Genomic DNA, 15,945 nt, shown 5'->3' on the forward strand with positions numbered 1-15,945 from the left:
CACGATGACAACGGACGCTCACACACAGCAGATCTGTTCAGTCGATGTTGCGTAACATTAAAGTATAGATCGGGAACCAGCATTTTTTTTTTTTTCTGTAGCTGCAGCGCTCTAATGTAACCTGACAGTGAAATCCTACATCTCCACGTAACACGTCTCCTCCTCTGTGATGTTTTGGGGCCAATAAAACGTGGACAGCGCGCTGTTAAACGCTCGGTCAAATGTTATTTTCTGCAGACCGGTGACTCACTGAGCTGGCGGTGGAGCAGCAATGACATTTACGACGTGATTCGGGTGAAGAGGGGGAAAAAGTCTAAAGTCAGGTCGCTCACTTAATTGAGTTTAGTCCCATCATGCATTACGAGAAGATCTGGCGACCGAGGCCGACGTAGACGCACATGATCGGCATTTCAGTCGTCTCAGTCTTCTGTCTTAATGTGTTTTGTTGCTCTTTTCCTCTTTGAAGCGATTCTGCCTTTGTCCTTGGCTATATTTGTAGCTTTAATGTGTGCATTTGGACTTGGTTTGTATGCAAACCCGGAGTGTGTTTGTTCTGGATACCTGCTCCTCTCTTACTGGAAGTTCCTGCCGTACGTCTGCACATCACTGTCACTTTGTTGGCTCTGCAGATGCAGAAGCACGTCATGTGTGTCCAGTAAATCACAATAAATCTGCAGTTTGGCATAAAAAAAACATCAGTCAGTGTGTTTTACACCCTCATCCTGGACCGAGGGAGAAACACAGGGACACGACTGACTTCCTGGTTTCTGTGGACGGATAAAATCCTACTGATCTATATCTGTGAGGAAATAGAGTAAAAATAATATCGTTAGCTTAATACTTAGATTGGTAGAAACTACAAAAATGGAGGAAGGAGGCCAAATCATTACGTTAAGAAAAATAACTGATTTCAACATGAGGTGACCAGACGTGAGTCTACGCTGTGCAGCTCAACAACACATCAATCAGCCATAATATTACAACCACCTGCCCAAACTGATGGAGAGATAAAGTAGTGACCCCCCACCACCCTACTATATGAATTCTTTATTAAACTCAGCCTAGTGCTGTTTATAAATACACATTATTATTATCATTTTGCATTCGATATTACGTTATTCAAATAATACACAGGTAAATAATACACAAAAGTAATTAGTGCAAAATAAGAAAAAGGAACAATGTGACAAAAATATAAGAATGTAAACAATGTAAATGTAAACAACACAACAACAATGGGAAATAAAGTCAGTAACAAAGTCAGTTGAGCAAAAAAAGTAATTTGGTCATTTGCTCAGTCATTTTCCATCACAGGAGTGAGTCTGCATCCCGTGTAATTGTCTTCTCTTCCGAATACTGATGCATTTCAATAACAGCATCAGTTCCAGCTTTGATGCTGCTGTGATTCTGGGATCTGAGTATCAAACTCTGACCATATCTGCCTTTTACTACAGGTGAGGATGGAGAAGCTCCATCTGCCTCTGTGGAGTAATTTACTGGATGTATAGAAGAGACACTGGAACAAAAGTATCGATCTCATCACGCTAGTATCAACCTGATACCGATACTCAATATTTAGATCGATACATCCAGTCACAGTAACCGGGGCTCAGCTACACTTCACTGTAACCAGCTGATTGAATTAAATCCCTTTTCTGCATAGGACAGTATAAGTAATAGTCATGAACTGGCTACATGCAATTCAAACATAGCACAACACAATATACAGCAAGTTGTGTTAGCATAGTAGCTCGCTAGCTTACTTTAAAAGTGCATTGTGTTCTTATAAAACGTTGAACAAATGTATTCAGAGTGCTTCGTATTAACAATTACACAACAATAATTACACATTTCACCGGTGGACATACAGACATTAATACAAACTGGCAACGGCTGCAGTACAGTTAGTTACTAGAGAGGGCGCCACTGAGCCAGTCTACGCCATAAATGTGCTGCCACATGCAGGTGGAATCTTATACACTGTGAACACTATAAACACTTACAAGGAGACGGGCTGGACTGGACAGAGAGATGTTAGGAATTCTGAGCCAAAGTTTACACCTTGAACTCATTTTCATGTTCCTGAAACCGTTTTTTAATTGTTCCATCATCCTGCTAAAGGAGAAAACTGTCATCAGATGCCAGAATCTCTTTGGCTGGAAAGTGTCTACACCTTTTAAATGCATTTTTTTTTTTAAATTCTTTTTAAATTTTATATAAAACCATTCGGATTCTCTTAAAGCTTGTTCACTAATTTTACAACCATTTGGTTAATTTTTATGAGACATTTAATGAAATGTTCACCTGTAAGAGACTAATGCACCAAACATGTAAAGCACAAGACTTAAAATCTGAGTTATTATAACTAATATTATGGCAGATTACTGCATATTTAAATCAGGAAGCCAACTTCTGCCTTGGGAGGGAGGAATAAATGCTTCATGTGTCCAAAACAAAGCAGATGCAGTAACTTAAACTTGTTGCAGACCCTGTACACTTTTCATGGAAACAGAGAAAACTTGTTATTAGGTCTGTGCCGCATGTCAAAGAAACATCCCAGGTCTCCCAGAGGAACATTGCCTCCAACTTTCCTTTTCTTCCCATAGTGATCAGCAGGTAAGTGAAGTGAAATTCATTATTTGTGCTTTCTGCAGCCGACACAGGTTCATCACAGACTCCCCGACTAGTTCACCAATGAGAGCTAAAGAAATAGAAACTGATTTGGCCGAACGGGCTGAGATTAGCCGGCGAGCTGAGAGCAGATAATAACCCACCTCATACACAACACACCACGAACCTGCTGGACCTTCTGCTTCTTGAGTTTCCAGCACACAACAAATGTTTCCCGTCGCCTGCAGTGGGAAGAAAATAACTTATTTACAGAGTGTCCGCCTGCATTAATGGTCAACACAAACTCTTCAAATTACTTGTGCCTTCCAAACTTTTTTTTCCTCACCGAAGGTCAGCGATACTTCCTGTATCGGTTACCTCTGCTTTCTCATGAATATGGATATGCAAGCCAACAATGAGAGGCAGAAACTGTGCAGCTTGTGGTCTAGTTCAGGTGGGAAGCTGCTGAATTCCTTTCCTTAAATGGTCCTCAGAGCCCTGCAGGCATCAGGGTTACATTTGATCTGATGCCCTCTTAAAATCTCATCAGGCAGACTTCTCTCTGTACGAGCTGACCCAGCTGTGTGGGAATAGGTCCATGTGGCTTTAATTAGAATGAAATAATAAGAAAGGTAGACAAATATATAAATGGAAGTTTCAGTTTGTAGATTTTTTTTGTGTGTTTTGTGTGTTAAAATGATTTATGAAAAGCTACTTTCCTTTGACTTTTTATGTGACTTTAAGACAGATAGATACATAGAAATGATATAAAATGACACACAAATAAATCCAAAATTTAACATAAACTGTCAAACATTAGTTCCATTTATTTCGTAATAAAACATCCTTCCCTCCTTACGGCTATAGTCTTTTTATTTTTTGCCCTTTGTCGCCATCTAGTGAATTACTATTTAAAAAGCAGGCTCTTCCTCATTGGCTGAATTTGCGATGTGCTTGTCTCTGATTGGCTGGTACAATTTTAACCGTCTACAGAAATGCTCCGTGCGGAAACATTCAAAGCTTAACGGGTCCGCCATTTAATCACAAATAAAATACATCACGCTAATCAGATTTGTTTTACTTCTATAATTTTACAGCGAATACGATTATAATTTTAGCATAAAGAAAAAGTCAAAAACAAAAACACGAATCGCGATTTGTGAAGTCCGGGAATTAATCTTTGACGTGTGTTGTTTCTTTACGGACGACAATAGAGAAAGGAGCAGAGTCGATTTATGGAGTTTCGAAGAGGAAATTTGTTGTGAGAGTTACTCTCCGAGGCTTTTTGGTGAACATGGAAGGCGTTAGAGGAATGTTGAGCACTTTGCTGATCGTCTTGATCCTCGAGTTGTGTCATGTTTGTTGTGACATAACCGACGGAAACGCGGAACACCTGAAGAGAGAGCACTCGTTAATGAAACCGTACCAGGGTAAGATGGCTCAGGTAGCATGTAGGCTAACCTGCTCTGACTCATTCTCCTCAAACCTTCCTCTTTTTTTGAATGTTATTAGTTGTTTAGCGATATTTGCGACGTTTAAGCTGCACAATTTAGCCCCCTGTTGTCTTGTGGCGCACTTGTTTTTAAATCATCATGTAGTTTTTAATCGTTTTAATAAAACGCTTGTAATTATTTACAAAGAGGTCTAGAATTTTGAAAGTTGTGATATTCAGTAAGTTGTAAATGATTAACTAATCAATTACGGACGTTTAACAACCTATGTAACGAATTTGTAGACAATTCTGCTCAGTTTTAGAGATTTAAAGACTTAGTTCTGCTCCTCCACTAGCGTTTGTTTTTTATTCGTTTAAATATCAAAGTAATGAGACATAATGTTAGAATCAAGCCTCTATTCATATTTAACACTGACATTACAGTTGGAATCAACCATTCTAAAAAATATATGTTTACTTAGACAAACTTTATTCATCCACAACGAAAAATGCACAAAGGAAACACCAGCCAAGTAAAACTAAAAATACATAATGTAAGTAATATAAAATATAAGTAAAAATCTAGTGGAACAAAATAAAACAGTGTAAGAATGGTTGTTCCTGAAATGTACAAAAATAGGGACAGAAGTAAATATATATTATATACAAAGCAGAATTAATAAGGTGCAATAACACCTATATTAACATAAATAACATGGAGTTATATTTCAAAGTACACAAACTATATTTATTCAGCGCTACAGACTTTATTCATGCACTAGGGAAATTGTTTGGTCACAGTAGCTCAGCTGCACAAAACAACAACAACAACAAAACAATAGAAGTAAAAATCTAGTAAAATAAAATGGTTTATGCAAATTGTACATAATTAGCATATGAACAAATGTACAAGACATAGAGACAGATGCAAATTTTATACACTGTGTTTAATACTATATCACATTAATAATTAACAATAATATAAATAATATAGCATCATTTATTTAACTTTCATACTTTCTAACATTGGACTTTTTTCATTGAAACAACTCCTTTTTTTGTCCAAGGCAAATTATTTTTTTGTTTGTTTTTTTTTAAAGAAGATTTAAAACAGCGGCGTCTAAAAAAGAATCTTAAACCAATCTGAATGTTAATGAATGTGTAAAGCAGGTTCCTGACTGGTTATCAGCTGCATTGAGACATATAAGTGGGACACTGGGTCCTCTGAACACACCATCCATCATTTATATATATATATAGACTTATTATGAATAAGACCTTGAACATGCCACGAGTCACGGACGTGTTTGTTTAGGGCGTGTACAAAAAAAGTGTAAAAAGTGCACATTTGACACTTTTGTCAGAAACACCTTCAGGGGTTTGTTCGTTCTTGGAGGAAATGAACCCAAAGTTTACTGAAATACAAGTAAACATAAGTAAAACTTAAATGTAGCCTCAACCTGTTGAGTCTTGTCTTTTATTGAACACCAACCAAATTTGTGCAGATGTTTTATTAACTGTTGCGTAACCACCTTGTTCGACGTGCTTTCCGAGATGTGCATGTTTGCTCGTAAGAGGCCACCTGAAATCTAAAGTTCCCAGCAAAGGTGTTACGGTATTTACTCAGGAGACGAGGAGTTGTATACGTGGTTATAAATGCTAATAACGTGGTGAATGTTTGCAGGTGTGGGCAGCAGCCCGACCAGTCAGTGGGACTTCTGGGGAAACACGCTGGTGACGAGCTCCTACGTCCGACTCACTCCAGACGAGAGGAGCAAGCAGGGATCCATCTGGAACACTGTGGTGAGACTGAAGAACCGGAAACGTTCAGTAAATCACCTCGTTTTAACGAAACGATCTGAATACTCACCCACAACGTTGATTCATCAGTTATCTGTCTGAACTTGTCAGATTATACACTCCGCTCTGTACTCTTAGATCACGGCCGTCCCTACTTATTACAGCACGTGCCTGGGTGTCTGTATACCGATCAGCCATAACATTAAAACCACTGACAGGAGAAGTGAATAACATTCATCATCTCAGGTCTTAAAGTATTCCGGCACCGTGCCTCCAGATCTCCAGCGTCTGGAGTTTGATTGTGATTAAAAAAACAAAAGATCAACATTAAGAGGGAAAAAAAATGTTGACGCAGGATATTTTCAGGTTCAAGTAGTGAATTTAGTTCATCCACCAATGGAATGAGAGTAACGCACCTTTCCCTCCTCTCCAAACTAACATCACTCGGAAAACTTGGTTGAGATCAAGCTGCAACTGATGTTGCATTCAAGACAACTTGGGAACAAATGAGCTCTGAGTTGTCACACTCAGAAATGAGCTGATTGTGCATATGTTCAGTGACAATATATCAAACTTATTTTTTCTCCTCCGAGTTAACCTGTAACATGAACGCTATGACGGTGGATGTCTGAAATTTCCGAGTGGGAATATATAATTTTTGAGTTTTCGTGAAGGCATCATCTAAGCTGGCATTTTTTCATCAAAGTCACTCGTTTTTATTACATGTGAAAAAAACGAATTATTGCCTCATTTGCATTATTGCCCTAGTCTGACTTTAACCGGACAACTTTAGTGCATGAAAACACGTTACTCTGACAAATATCAGAGTTCTATTTATCTGATTAAAACACCCGGATAATTAGGTTGGAAATCGATTTTCTCTGTATATGCTGAATTGGACTAAAGTCGATAACGCGTGTGCAAAAACATCCAAGAAAGCCGGTTGCAGAAGAAGAAGGTAAACAGAGCCGGTAGAAGAACCACCTGAGGAATAGCGCCATCTATCTGCATCATAAGTAGCGCACACATTAAAAAGCTGAACTATTATACATCTGGTTGAAATGCTGATCTGACACATGAACGACTCCAGTTGTTTATTGTGTTAGATAATAGGTCAAAGAAAGGGGGCCATATTAACCCGCTGAAAAGACGCATATCGCCCCCTAGTGTGGAGGAGGAGGACACGATTTTCTCCATTTCCATGTAAACTGGGACAAGGACCACATTCAGAAAGGAGAATGTGTCTTAACTACAAACGAAGGACTTAAAAATAGTGAAAATAATATTTTGCATATGCATTGATATGATTTATTTTTTTCGCCACAGCCTTGTTACTTGAAGGACTGGGAGATGCACGTACAGTTTAAAGTTCATGGGTCGGGAAAGAAGAATCTCCACGGTGACGGTATAGCCATCTGGTACGCAAAGGACAGACTGCACCCAGGTAACGTTGTTCTGTTTTCAGCCTGGGAGGATGTTTACTGCTGAGGTCCTCACCTTCACAACTTCACCTGACTATTTACAACCAATATGGCTTCATTCATTCATCTAATCAGTGTCACCAGTCTCCCACTAGATTAAAACCTCTGACTGGTGAAGCTGGAAACTAACCAACAACAGCAGCAGCTGGTCTCAAATAATAACACAATACGTGTTGTAAGGCAAAAATAAAACATGCAAACTCACACTAATGCATCGCTTCCTAACCAAGCTACTCATGTCCAGCTCCAGTTTTCATTTCACTCTGTATTCACAGCATTTTTCATAGTCTTCAGAGAGTTTAGGGTGAGTCACGGCAGCAAAAACAGTTTTTTCACCCACTCATCAACTTTGAGAGTTTCACTTCATTAACATGTCTCCTATCAAACTAGTTTAAAAAATAAGGTCAGAATGACATTGAGTTGTTCATTTTACTACAGTTTGTTTGTGTTGCTTCTCTAATTTACTCCTAAATTGGCTAAAAGTCAGTTTTATAAACGTACGGCATGTGAGGAACCATTGCGAAGCTCTTTTTCTCCTGTAGAAATCTGTCGAGTCCAAATATGGTCACATCCTTCAACCAATCATAAAAGGCCGATCTGGAGCTAAACTCTGATTGGTTGGTGTCGATTTCTGACAACGTGATTGGTTCAAAAGTGACCAGATATTCTGACGGTTTGTGTTTATCTGCCAGGGACATTTAAAAATGCTGTGAAATCTCCTCTAAGGAGAAAATTACAGCTCAAATTAGAAAGAAAAGTCAAAGAAAAGACAGATGAAGGAGAGAAGAGGGGAAGTCAGACTCATCTGAGTTCATCTGGTAATAAACATTTGGTAAAAGCAGACGAAGGTGGAGACGATCAACAATGAACTTATATCAACATATATAATATTAAAATATCAGATTAAATTTTGAGTGATTATATGATGTGTTTTGAAGGAATTGGGTAGATTTGGTTTTGGTTTATAGAGGTTTCCAATAAAAATATACATGATTTTGAAACGTAAAATGAATTTTTCTACATATTCTAAACCAGAAATCTCCACTTCAGTAGCTCTTACACAAACCAAACTTACCAGATTTATTCCTAACTACATTCTGCAGGTATTTACTGAGGTTTTCTTTTAATATATCATTCAGAACCTGATTTATAGAAAAGTTTACTACTAAAAATATGGCGAAAATATATTTTTTGTTTGGACTGTTGATGGTATTTTGTGATTCATGGAGTGATAAAAAGAGATAACTAAAATTCCCTCTGTAAATACCTGTAAATCGAATACGTTAACAAAATGAAACAATAATTTGAACCTCAATTTAGCCATTATTCAGATTTTCTGTTCTGGAAATGTATGCAAATTAGTGCATATTTAAGTAGATAACTCATAATTTGCATATTTAAATACAAATCCACAGAAAACTTGTAATACAAAAAAATATTGTATTCATGTAAGTAATCAACTGGAGAAGTTTCATGGTGATATCACCACATGGATCCCTCCCTCCATCGTCCAGATGTTTGTGTCTTATCATCTCATCTTCCCACCGAGTGTCTCGACTCGTCCGCTCATGTGTCGCCTCATCTCTGCCCTCCACCCTAGGCCCTGTGTTTGGAAACCAAGACCACTTTGTTGGCCTGGCTATATTTTTGGATACCTTCCGCAATGACCTCCATGGGATGGATGTAAGTGTGCAGAGTGTGTGTGTGTGTTTGCCCGGAGGCGATTGACCGGCTTGTTTCTTTCGCAGGCCCCGTGTTTTCCAACAATGCTCACTTCCACGGGCTGGCGGTTTTTATAGATACTTACTCTAACGATGATGCGACGGACGTGAGTGGCAGCTCAGGCTTTTTGTTTGTTTCTTTTTATATCCACCTCGTCAGCACGCTGTCTCAGTATCTGTAAAAATAATAAAAAATAATAAAAAATGAAAAAGGAAGCATGAAAATCCCCTAAAGAATTATTTATTTTGCTATAATTTGAGACATTTGTTCCTAAAAAGACAATTTATTGTGGAGCATGAAGACGTTTCATCACATTTTTTTCATTTATTTCAACAAAGCCTGTTTTATGAGTTAAACTACCTTCACACTGCAGCTTCAAGTGTCCTGGTTTTTATTTAGCTTCTTCTCTATGTGGCTGTTTGGTATCAGATCTGACTTTACTTTTAAATGTTTCCAGTTATTTACTTCAAATCTCTTCTCCAGAAGCTCAGTAGAAACAGTAGGTTCATATTTTATAAATGCAAAACGTCAGCTGTGAGAAGTTAGACATGATCCTGCAGCGTGAAGGTCAGAGCAGATGTGACCAATAATCTGCCATGTGGACATTTAACTTTTTATTTTTTTTTACGTACGTATTCACTCGTCACTTCATTTATATCAGAGAGGAAGCGCGTGAAGTCTGTTGACCCAGGTTTTCTCTATTTTCCCGTCACCAGCGCTCCTTCCCCTTCATCTCGGCCATGGTGAACAACGGCTCGGTGAGTTACGACCACGGGAAAGACGGACGCTCGTCGGAGCTCGGCGGCTGCTCGGCCGAGATCAGGAACAGGGAGCACGACACGTACCTGGCCATTCGCTACTCGAAGGGAAGACTGACTGTGAGTAGAGAAGAGTTCTTCTGACTGTTTATTTATTTATTTATGACAAAGAAAGAGTAACTCTACTGGACTAAACTATTTGTTCTGGATATAGGAGGTAGGAAGGAGGAAATGACAAAGAAAAATTAAAAAAACGCTAAATTAAATAGAAATAATCAAATAGTTTCTTATTTTTAATGTTTTAAAATACATAATAGTTATTATTATTATTATTTATTAATAGACTAATGTATGTATTTACTATATTATAAATAATTATAAATGGAGGCTTCTGTCTTGTAAATATTTTGCTTTTTATTTTACTAGCTTTTTACTTTTATTTTATTTTATTTTAATCTTATATTTATTTATATTATTAATTTATTTTTAAATTTATTTATATATTTTTTATTTTAATAATATTGTATTATCTTTTTATTTCTATTTATCAAATCACACTAAATGTTTCTTGTCCTTTCAAATATTATTATTAAAATTGAATTTAATTTAATAATGCATTAATAAATGTATATGTATTAACTATATTACATAAATTATTATATATTATAATTAGAGATAGAAGTGTATATATTACATCTGTCTCTTTTTGTTCATGTGCAATATTTGTAATTTTTTCACATATTATTAATATTATTAGTGTATAAATATATACATAATTTTATTTTATGTCTCAAAAAGACAAAATCTTGTCTTTCCAATATTATTATTAGAATTTGATTTAGTTTGTTTGTTTAGTTCTGTATAATGCATCATCCCATAGTTTTTAATATAAATGTATACAGTGGGGGAAATAAGTATTGATCCCTGAACATGAAAATTTAATTTGCCCACATTCCATAAAATGATCAGACTCTGTTTTTTGGAATGTTGAACTGTGCTTTTTAGTATAATACAAATATGCATCTAGATAAATGCCATAAAAAACATACAAATCTAAAATAAAATATTATGTATTTCATGTAAGTGAATCAATGAAATTTGGGTATTCCCAAGCCCATCCTCCAGTCCAGTAGTTTGTGTCATACTTTTCCACCGAGGCGATGAGTACCGTTCATTGTCGTATTGGCTCACCAGGTGTGTTGGAACAAGACCAGTGGTGGATTTTGGATACACTTCCAATACTCCATAAATTAATGTCAGAGTTTGTTGTGTTGCCCGTGCGAATACCCGTTTTGCAGCCTGTTCCAACAGCTCCCTCCACAGGTGTTTTCGATGGTTTAACTTCGTGAGACTGACTGAGGCACTCAGGCCTTTATGGTTTCTTCTTGATCCACCTCTTGTAGCCGCTGCTCAGTATCTGTTTGTATTGAAGGTGAAAATCCCCTAAAGAGATATTTTTCTAATTTGAATTTGCTAAAAGAATTTTTGTGACGAAGAGTTTCAGTACATCTTTTTCATTGATTCCCAAAACCGTGTAGTTGCTTAACCCTTGCTAAAACTGCAGCTTCAAGACCATGATGTTTTTACTCTCCATTGCTACGTTGGTATGTGCTTTCTTTTCAATTTCCAGTTTTTTTCAATCCTTCCCAAAGCTCGGGGACAGAGGTTCAATTTCAAAATAGCACAACTGTACTGTGAGAAGTCACAGCACTGATTCTCCCAAGCCTAAGTCGAGCATTGAGCATATCTCCATGGCAAACTTTAAGCGGACTTACATCGCACTTCTTGATTCAGGGGACGCGGAACGGGCCAGGTTTCATCCTTAATCGACGCAGCGTTCCTTCCCCACTGTGGTCTTGGTGACAACGGAGGTCCCACTGAATGCAGATCTACGAAGCTCGCCTCTGCCGAGATTGGTAAGGTGCTCCCTACACCTTTCCTCATCATCCTACTCGAGGGAACTATGGAGGAGATTTTTGCGGGAAGCAAAGAACGAGACTGACTGAATGACTTTTGTTGGTCAGAGTGGAAATAATGCAACGAAAAATTAACCAAATTATAACACCAATAGTCCATTTTTGACATAATGTTATTATTATACTATACCATTAGTGCTAGTTGTTACTTATAATATTATGGAGGCCGTCTTGACATTTTCTTTTTGACAGCTTTTTCTTTCCATTTTCTGTAGAATTGAATTTAAGATTAAACTATTTTTAAATTGTATTTATATATTTTTGATTTAATGATAGGATTATTGTTATTTCATTTATCAATCACAAATGTTTGCCAATGCCTTCAAATCTTATAAAAAATAAAAGCATTTAATGAATGTTGTATCAAATACATAATTATTATAATAAAATTTAAGATAGCAAGTTATAACTTTAAGACTTTTGTTATGTTATTGTAATTTTCCTATTGAATATTTACGTGTCTAATAACCATAATACCAGTAAAAACAAAAATCTGTCTTTTCAATTATTTAATGAAGTGAGCAAACTTACAAATTCAAGCATATCCCAATACTTATTTCCCCCACTGTATGTTGTTTTCTAGCGTCTTAGCTTTGTAAGAAATAAATCTGCGTTTGTGTCGGCGCTGCATCGTGTTACTTAAATCTACTCTGTGTTCTGCAGGTGATGGTTGATGTGGAGGACAAGAACGAGTGGAAGGAGTGCATCGACATCGGAGGAGTTCGTCTTCCCACCGGATATTTCTTTGGCGCCTCAGCAGCTACAGGAGATCTGTCTGGTAGGTTCAGCTTCTTCTAATTCAGTCCATTTTAAAGTGACAGGCTTTTATTATTACATTAATGCAACGTTTCTGATTCGGTTCCAGATAACCATGACATCATCTCCATGAAGCTCTACCAGCTGATGGTGGAGCACACGCCCGAGGAGGAGAACTTGGACTGGACTAAGATCGAACCCAGCGTCAGTCTCCTCAAGTCCCCGAAAGGTAAAATCACAGTCACAGCAAACACGTTTCCTCCGAATCTGAAGGTACAATCTAACACAATGAGTTTCAAACAACACAAAACGACCTAAAAGTTACATTTATGTCATATAAATGACAAGGAAACAATCTATACATCAATCAGGCATAACATTATGACCACTTAAAACGTTATTTATAGGCTGTTATGCTGTTATGTTAGTAGTGGTGTCAGTCTTTTCTCCATAGACTGTATATAAATATGGACTGACGCTATTTTCCTGGGATACATTTTTTAATTTTTTTTTCATTATTAATTTCCACAATACAACAAACCAATAAAATTAAAAACATGCAGAAGAGGCAGATTGTACAGGTGAGATCAGACCATAACTCTGCCTCCTTACTTCAATACAACATTAATAGAAAAATAATAATCCACGATATTATTACATTATTAATATAATTAAGTAACTAATTGATAATAAGAATAAATAATTGGTAATATTATTAAATTAAATTAATTATTATTACTCATAATAATAATTATAATGATACACAGAATAACCAGTAGCCCTTTAATAGGTTACAGCATAAAATCAATATCCAGAAAAGCCACAGTCTGATCAGTACGGTCTGGGGGCGGAGCCACAGTATCGATGCCCCGCCCACACTTCCTCCAGACTCACTCGTGTTTTTGTTTAAGTAATACAACGCTTTGCTCCACCTCCACCAGTTACAAGGAAATGTTGGATTATACACTGTACTTAATTTTTATTTTTTTATTTATTTTTATTTTTTTTACACCTCGCTTTGCGGAGCGGTTGCCATGTCAACTGGCAGTCGCCTTTATGTCACATCCTGTTTCTGTATCGTCAAATGACGAACTGAAAATGTAAAAACTGACACTTGAACGTGCATCATTATATTTACAACCTGAAATAACAGAAACCAGTTTGGCCAAAGTCCCGCCCACTAATATGGAGGGGGCGGAGCCTATAATATATACTGCAGCCAGCCACCAGGGGGAGCTCTACCTGCTTTGGCTTCACTTTAGAGCAGCATGGTTTTTCGGTTTCTCACATTCTGCTTATTAATTCATTGTGAAGTTTCTCTGGACTTCCTGTTACAAATACAAAGACTTTAGAAATATAATTCCTGGACAACGTCCTTCATCCTTCGCAGATAACATCGACGATCCTACTGGAAACTTCCGTGGCACGCCCCTGACCGGCTGGAAGGTCTTCCTGCTCCTGCTCTGCGCTCTGCTGGGAATCGTGGTGTGCGCCGTGGTGGGAGCTGTGGTTTTCCAGAAGAGACAAGAACGGAACAAGAGGTTCTACTGAGCAGGGAGAGGAAGTAGAAGAAGAAGAAGAACAGTTATGGAACGGACTGTTTTCCAGACGACAGCTTGAGCACGTTCAATGTGAATTTTTTTTTTCTAAAGATTGTACAAAAAAACAAAAAAAAAAAAGTTTATATCTTGGAAGCACTGCGTCGCGGGTGAATTGTGGTAAATTCATTTGTGGTTGTGAAGACAGGTGCAGAACTGGTGGCGCCGGTTTTGTGTCTTTGTGTTCAGGGTTAGAACAGATTTACTGTCTTTGCTTAATTGTATTTTTTCTGAAGATTGTGCCCACGTCTGCTTCTTATCGGTTGATCAGGCGTCTCAAGCTCCTTTTTTTTTTTTCTGCTGCAGGTGTGAAGCTGCAAAATGGTGATTTTTTTTTTTTTTTTTTTTTAATAAGTTCGTCTTCCAAGCTCTTTTACCTGATTATTTATTGGAAGAGGAAAGTAGCTCCACAAACTGAGGATCCGCGGTTGATGATCCAGGCTGCTCTGCTAAAATATTAAAAAATAATTAGCTCTTATAAAGAACTAGTTGGCACATTAACTGATTTATGTTTCTGGCTTTTACAATGTCCGATCTGAATCCTCCCATTTCATACAACTAGGTTTGGAAATGAATAGAAATCGTGTGAGAACACGAGTGTCTATCTCAGAAAGAAACGGCAGTAGATACATAACAGGATAAATCATGGCAAAACAGGACTGAGTGATCTGTAATTCCCACGTTCCTCCTTTATTTTCAATCGACAATATGATGTTTTGGGTTTTCTATTGATAAGCTTCCTGTTTCTGTTTCTGTAAGATGCTCTGTCCTTTTTTTTTTAATCTTAAGCCAAAACGAACCCACTGTTTATTTCTACCACTAGAAACATCGGAGGTTCCGATTCCATTCAGTATAATGAACATGACTGAGTGTCTATTATCTAAACTTATCATGAAGTGAATCATATCAGTGTTATTCTTCACTTCTTCTCATGAAAGTAGCTAAATTATCTAGAGACTAGCACTGATTTGAATAAAATAAAAACACTTCTTGATGCAGGGGTTCAGTGGACGATAACAGAATAACTTCGTCTCCTATGGGTTGGAATATTTTATGCTTTTCTTTTCCAGTTTGTTTTCGAGCAGTTTTATCCTGAATATGCCTTTATTTTTCTAGAAGTTTTTCCGAGTCGGTGATGCTGAATTGTAACTACAGCTCTTTAATTCTTCAGTATAATGATGAGTGCGACGTTGAGAGCACACAGTGTTAATTATGAAACTGTTCCTCCCGTAGAGCCGTGGATTGATTTTCACTCATTTCTTTGATTCTTTTTTTGTCCTTGGTTTGGTTTCTGCTTCCGTTTCCACAGTGTTTCACATTCACTTCTGTCCCGACATTGTTAAACAACGTTTAACACACATCTGAGACTTTGATGACACATTGGTATCTACTGAAATGGATATTTTCTTTCAGTTTTTGGTTCGACTAAGCATTTTTCTCTCTGTTCCCGTCTTTTTTTGTTGTTGTTTTTGGGTTTTTTTGTAGCCACTCTTTGGTTCTTTCATCCATCCATCTGTTAGTTTTGTGATGAGACCAGAAACTGCTCCTCTCATCAGAAATAATGTATTAAAAACTCAAAAAATGAAGCTGTTGTGGTTTATTAATGAGTTTTTCGCATCTGTTTTAATTTAGCAGAAATTAAAAGTGGAGTTGAGTAGAAGAAATTTTGTGGTTTAATTACTTTCTATAAGTAAGAAAGAAAATATTAAACTAACTTACAGTGGAAAGAAATTAGTTTAATGTTTATCCCATTAACCGTTAACTAGAAGCTAGCAAGCTAAATAAGCTAAAATAAATCTGCAAATAGAACAT

At 37.1% G+C, this 15,945-nt stretch overlaps 1 protein-coding gene across 2 annotated transcripts; it reads left to right on the top strand.

Moving 5' to 3' along the window:
- Positions 1-3,821: 3,821 nt before the first annotated feature.
- On the top strand, positions 3,822-15,719 carry lman2 (lectin, mannose-binding 2). Of its 2 annotated transcripts, none has more exons than XM_047585588.1 (8): positions 3,822-4,040; positions 5,727-5,845; positions 7,169-7,286; positions 8,924-9,006; positions 9,762-9,923; positions 12,443-12,557; positions 12,645-12,764; positions 13,926-15,719. In XM_047585588.1, exons 1-8 carry the CDS (start codon positions 3,905-3,907, stop codon positions 14,084-14,086), a joined length of 1,014 nt encoding a protein of 337 aa, XP_047441544.1. In that variant the 5' UTR covers positions 3,822-3,904; the 3' UTR covers positions 14,087-15,719. The 2 variants fall into 2 exon arrangements, with proteins under 2 accessions (XP_047441544.1, XP_047441545.1); XM_047585589.1 differs by lacking the exon at positions 8,924-9,006 and adding an exon at positions 9,072-9,151.
- Positions 15,720-15,945: the final 226 nt, after the last annotated feature.

The sequence above is a fragment of the Mugil cephalus genome, chromosome 5 (genome assembly GCF_022458985.1).
Source record: "Mugil cephalus isolate CIBA_MC_2020 chromosome 5, CIBA_Mcephalus_1.1, whole genome shotgun sequence".
Lineage (NCBI taxonomy): Eukaryota > Metazoa > Chordata > Actinopteri > Mugiliformes > Mugilidae > Mugil > Mugil cephalus.